Source organism: Sander lucioperca, chromosome 14 (assembly GCF_008315115.2).
Source record: "Sander lucioperca isolate FBNREF2018 chromosome 14, SLUC_FBN_1.2, whole genome shotgun sequence".
NCBI classification, from domain to species: Eukaryota; Metazoa; Chordata; class Actinopteri; order Perciformes; family Percidae; genus Sander; species Sander lucioperca.
In genome coordinates this window covers 22,600,470-22,606,364 of record NC_050186.1, presented here as the reverse complement: position 1 = coordinate 22,606,364, position 5,895 = coordinate 22,600,470, and the positions used below count along the sequence as shown (strand labels likewise).

The following is a 5,895-nucleotide window of genomic DNA, read 5'->3' as shown; positions in this document are numbered from 1 at the left end:
CATTAATTCTAGGTTGTGTACTCATGTCACCTTATTTATCCTTTTCTTTCTCTACCACCTTTGTGGCTCCTCAACCTTGTTATAGGTTACATGATTGACCCTTCAATATACTTGCCTGACCATCCACATTTTACTGAGAGTTGTATATTCAGCTCTTTGAAGCGACTGAAGAGCCTTTTTCATTTTCCATATTCATCAACCTCTGTGTAATCTGCACTCAGGATCAGCTTGGTTTTGTCTCATTTGTCCTGAATGTAGCGTGACAAGCAACTAAAGACAAATGTAGCCAAAGGGAGACTTAATTATTTTAATTTATAAGTAGGTGGAAGGCATTTTACAGTTGTAGTTCTGGCCTATGACAGAACAACATGGAATCTTTCTGTACTTGCCTTTTGTTTCATTCCTCTTCAAATTCAGTCTAATGCCTTGTTTTATTTTCTCATCATCTGACCCAACTGCTGCTATTTTGAGCAGCCTCTTGCTCTCCTTTCTGACTATTACTGTAACATTATGTTGTCCTCTGTCCTCTTCAATGTCTTTCACATCTTTTTCAGTTTCTACTTCAATCTAATTACTGTCACACCCCCCCCCCCCCCTGTGGGTGCAGTTACAGTATCTAAATGTATTCCTCTTGAAAACTAATTTAGGGGCACATGCAAACCTTGCAGATATTTGTCTATGAAATTATCAGACCAGTAATGCAGTACTTTTGTCATCCATGTCAGTCCTTTTTCTGTCGTAACATGCCTCAGAAATGGAGCCCCTATTGATTCTAGCTGACTGCTATGATTTTTTTGTTAAAGAGATTTCTGGATATTATTCAGGATGTCGCCGTAGACAAAGTTGAACAGCTGTTCCTTTGACTTGGTTACATCTAGCTGCAAGACATCAACATCTGTTGACTCCATGATGTTCTTGTGTTTCAAATACATGGGCCATACATGGCCATCGAATAGGCCGGGGGGGTCTGGCACCGTGTAGTTCTTAGAATTGACTGAAATTACATAATTGACCTACAGGTATAACTGACTTGAAGAGCAGGGGAGTAGGCTGTTATTTTCTTTCATTGTTCAGCCAGTGGTTTCAAAGCAAAGTAAAAGCACTAGTATTTCCTGTCTTTAAAAGTGTGCGTCTTTCACCCAGCTATAACTGAAGAAAATGTGAACAGAGAGCATAATGGATAGAGTAGAGGCACATAAGTTTTAAACTCAATGTACTCTTTGATGTAGTTCAGTTCAGTTCAGTTCAATTTTATTTATATAGCACGTTTAAAAACAACCATAGTTGACCAAAGTGCTTAACAAGGTCCAAAATCAAAGAGATAATATACACAAACAATACACAATATACAATACAAAATAACCAACAGTAGAAAAAAAGGTCAAGATATCAAAGCTCAACTTCAATTGAAAGCCAATGCATAGTAATGGGTCTTAAGCAAGGACTTGAATGTTTCAATGGTCCGAGCTGTTCTTACATTAATAGGTAGACCATTCCAGAGGTTTGAAGCAGCCACTGCAAAGGCTCGGTCACCTTTGTTTTTTAACCTGGATCTGGGCCCATCGAGGAGCATCTGATTGGAAGACCTCAGTGCTCTGACAGGTGTGTTGACATGTAAAAGCTCTGATAAATAAGAAGGCGACAACCCATTTAAGATCTTGAAAACAATTAATACAATTTTAAATTCGATCCTGAAACAAACAGGAAGCCAGTGGAGCATGGCCAAAACCAGTGTAATGTGGTCGCACTTTTTGGTCCCAGTTAAAAGTCGAGCTGCTGCGTTCTGGACTAACTGTAACCGACGAAGGGATGACTGATCCAATCCAACATACAAAGAGTTACAGTAATCTAAACAGGACGTAATAAATGCATGTATGACTCTTTCAAAGTCTTTGCGTAGCAGGTAAGGCTTAACCTTAGCCAAAAGTCTCAGCTGAAAGAAACTGGTTTTAACAACAGAGCTAATCTGTTTGTCAAATTTAAAAGCACTGTCAAAAATCACTCCCAGATTCTTGGTAAAAGAAAGAAAGAAAGAAAGCAAACTAGGAATATTTTTTCTCAGCTATGGGAAAAAATAAATAAAAAAAATCTAATTTCAGCATGCAAATCCCCACTGAACCTGTCGTTTAGTGTCATTACACTGTTAATATCCTAATAATTTTATATCCTAATGACGAGCTGCACGATTATCTGACTGCATATTTGTGAGTATTAACGTGATGACATTCATCCTTTTTTGTTTTCATACACGCAGCTAAAAATAGACATGAAATAACCTGTGACGTTGGAAACTACAAATCCAGCCGTGTGTACAGTCACAAACACACATGTGAATGTGCACCTTTGTTTGAGCATCATTTCTGATCAAACCACTTTGCTGATGATGCCAGAGTTGAGGATTATGATAAGCCATGAGATGAGTTTCCGACAGCTTCTATGTCATTGTTGAGGCTTTAGAGGGAATGGAGCTCCATGGTGACCTGGATGTTTTATACCAGGCTCCCAGTCATGAATGAATCAATTATTTAATTAATGAAAGAAAGAAATATGGCATGAATGAATAAATTGCAGTCCAGTTAGGAATATTTTTAGATTCTACTAAATACTCCTCATTGTGGCCATTTAGTTTATTCCTTGCAGAGATAAATATATATAATAAATTGTGATAATAAATAACATTGATATTATTCAAATAAAAATATGCATTTATACTTTTCCCAAAAAACTAAACTGGACAAAAACTTGACAAAAACTCCCATGGATTGTTGAGACAAACAAACATCCAGCACTTGACTAAGAGTAGACAAAAGAATATGACTGAAAGATTCAAGAGAGTCCATTCAATTAAAACTCAGATACTAAAATGAAGACTGGTGAGAGCAGACAATTGAATCTTGGTGGCCAATGCAACCAGGCAGGGCAGATTTCTGTCTGTGCCTCTTTTGAAAATAATGCACAACCTTTTGCTGTGGGCCACAGGAATCTTCACCACTTATTTCAGGCCTAGAACGCATGGGAGACAACCTCATGTGACGAGACAGTCAGCTGAGATTGCATCCCAAAATAAGCACCAGAATTAGACTTTTACGGGAAAATTATTTGTTTACCTCCTCCTCTGGGGGCGGACATACTGAGTTACCATAATAAATAAAAAACCTTCTATATGTTTTTCCTTCCCTACTGTATGTCTCATTCCTCCTCAGACCAAAGACAGTCAGGAGTGACGTCATTCTGGTAGTCAGTGTTTGGTCAGGCTCTCTTGAAGCATTGTAGGGAGCTAGGAAGTAAGTTTTACCTTCCCCCAGCGGCATTTTTGTCTTTCATTCTCAAAATCCTCTTTAAACAGCTTCTTAAGCCTGTTAGTCACAGTGTGACATGAATAATGCGTCACTATTACAGAACTGATAGAGTTAGATTCATGCCCTTGTTATAATTATTTAAACATGGCATCTGTGTGTGCTGTTCAACAAAACTTAGGAAACATGCTCTCCCTCATTTTCTTCCCGTGTTGATTACAGCTTTTCTCAATTGTTTACACACAAATACTGGTATTTGAGACACAATGACCACAACATGTAACTCATGCACCAACCCCCTGAACCAATTCTGCTAAACTACAAGCACAATTCCTGCTTTATACTCAAATTGCAGTTCTAAAACACACTTTTTTCAAAACACAATTCTCTGCATTTGGCACAATTTTTATGCAGAAAATCTCTTGTTTTCACAAGGAACACACTGCCATTCAAATATGCACACTGACTCATCACACGAACAAACACCTGTCACACAGTTTTACAATTAGCAATCAGAGCTTTAGCATAAAAGGGCAACAGGTGAGCTCTTCTGTTTTGGAGCAATGGATGCCAACATTGGAAACAGAGCCAGAGCCAGAGCCAGAGCCAGAGCCAGAGCCAGAGCCAGAGCCAGAGCCAGAGCCAGAGCCAGAGCCAGAGCCAGAGCCAGAGGAGTGAGAGTAAGAGGAGGAGGACGGGGAGGACGAGGACGAGGAAGTCCAAGGACCGTAATCTCTGATGAGATCCGAGCCACTTTGGTTGACCATGTGGCCAACCATGGTCTAACAATGAGGGAGGCTGGGCAAAGAGTACAGTCAAATTTGAGCAGGTACACTGTTAGCATCCATCATCCAGACTTTCCGAAATGAGAATAGGTAAGAAATCTACTCTCACTAGAAAATTGCAGTACTGCATATCAATACAGTACTCAATGAGTACAGTAGTACAGTATTGCCTGTGGACTGTTCTGTAGGACTGTAAAAATAAAGTATGTTTCAAGTATTTGGGAAATGTATTCATACTTTGTATTCCTACACAGTATTTACAGTATTTTACTATTTGTTTGGCAGAACTGAAAGATTACCAACACAAGGTGGTCGGGAACGTCTTCTGTCTCCTGAACAGTAAACTGAAATCATGAACATGGTCCTAGAAAATAACGCCATAACATTACGGCAAATACAAAGAAAAATAATAGAAAACAATGAGATATTTCAAAATATTGATAGGGTAAGCTTATCAACACTGGACCGTGTCTTGCGCAGAAATAATCTGAGGATGAAGCAGGTCTACAAGGTGCCATTTGAACGCAATTCAGAAAGAGTCAAAGAATTGCAATATAACTATGTGCAAGTGAGTCCTATACAATCCCACAATTCATGCATACTCTCAACACTGTATAAATTATACATATTTCAGTATTGTAATCATAATGATTGTGCTTCACAATAGTGACCACTCCATGTCTATTTCTGATATTGTCATGTGTGTTTCAGAGAGTCCTTGAGCTAGAGGTGGCTGCAGTGGAGCACCAGTTCATCTTCATTGATGAGGTTGGATTCAACCTCACAAAAAGACGAAAGAGGGGAAGGAATATCATCGGCCAGCGTGCCATTGTTGAAGTCCCTGGCCAGCGCGGAGAAAACATCACAATGTGTGCAGCAAATATCCATCACGGCATCATCCATCACCATGCTACCCTTGGTCCCTACAACACTGCCCATCTGATCACATTCCTGGACACCCTACACAACACACTCATTCCACCAGATCAGATAGACGGCCCAGAGCAGTTCAGGTACGTTGTCATTTGGGACAACGTAAGTTTCCACCGGGCTGCTCTGGTTTGTAACTGGTTCACTGCCCACCCACGCTTTTTAGTTGTTTATCTCCCTCCATATTCTCCATTCCTCAATCCTATTGAGGATTTTTTGTCTGCCTGCAGATAGAAAGTGTATGACCGAAATCCACAAACGCGTATACCCCTTCTCCAAGCTATGGAAGACGCATGTGGAGATATAGCAATTGATGCTTTTCATGGCTGGATTCGCCATGCTAGGCGATATTTCCCCCACTGCTTGGCCAGGGAAAACATTGCTTGTGATGTGGATGAGATGCTGTGGCCAGACTGAAACAGAAGAGAGGATGCAGCATAGTTTTGTTTTTTTGTTTTTTTTACTGTAACTGTATACAGTAAATTCTTCTGTTTTTTATGTAGACCACTGTGTGCAACTTTGTGTTGGTTGGGATGTACACTGTGTACATTGTTTTTGTGGGGAAAATAAAATATAATTGTTACCATGTATTTGTGTGTTCGGAGTATAAAAACAATATTCTCAAATATTTTACAACACACTTATGTATGTACTGTCTGTAGTAAGTGTAACACTGAACAAAGAAAGGCATAAGTCATTGTGATGGAGAAGTATTACATTGAGCACATCGGTGTTCAACTGGTTCTTATAAATGTCTATTCATATGATGGTTTGTGTGTCTTTTGAAAACAAAATACCATTTTGAGAAGAAATAACGTTGTTTTGAATGTAAAGTTTCATTTTGCAGGAGAATTGAGGGGTTTTGCCCATTGTGTGTATGCGTT

The 5,895-nt window shown here is 39.3% G+C and overlaps 1 protein-coding gene across 1 annotated transcript; it reads left to right on the top strand.

Moving 5' to 3' along the window:
• The first annotated feature begins 4,147 nt into the window (after positions 1–4,147).
• On the top strand, positions 4,148–5,515 carry LOC118493086 (insertion element IS630 uncharacterized 39 kDa protein-like). Its single transcript, XM_035991618.1, has 2 exons — positions 4,148–4,649; positions 4,793–5,515. The coding sequence occupies exons 1-2, from the start codon at positions 4,434–4,436 to the stop codon at positions 5,243–5,245; spliced, it is 669 nt and encodes a 222-aa protein (XP_035847511.1). The 5' UTR covers positions 4,148–4,433; the 3' UTR covers positions 5,246–5,515.
• Positions 5,516–5,895: the final 380 nt, after the last annotated feature.

Bases quoted from the DNA above. Each gene is read 5' to 3' on its own strand.
- LOC118493086 (XM_035991618.1), top strand. From the start codon at position 4,434: ATGAACATGGTCCTAGAAAATAACGCCATAACATTACGGCAAATACAA. The intron at 4,650-4,792 runs GTGAGTCCTATA...TGTGTGTTTCAG, and splicing joins TGCAATATAACTATGTGCAA to AGAGTCCTTGAGCTAGAGGT.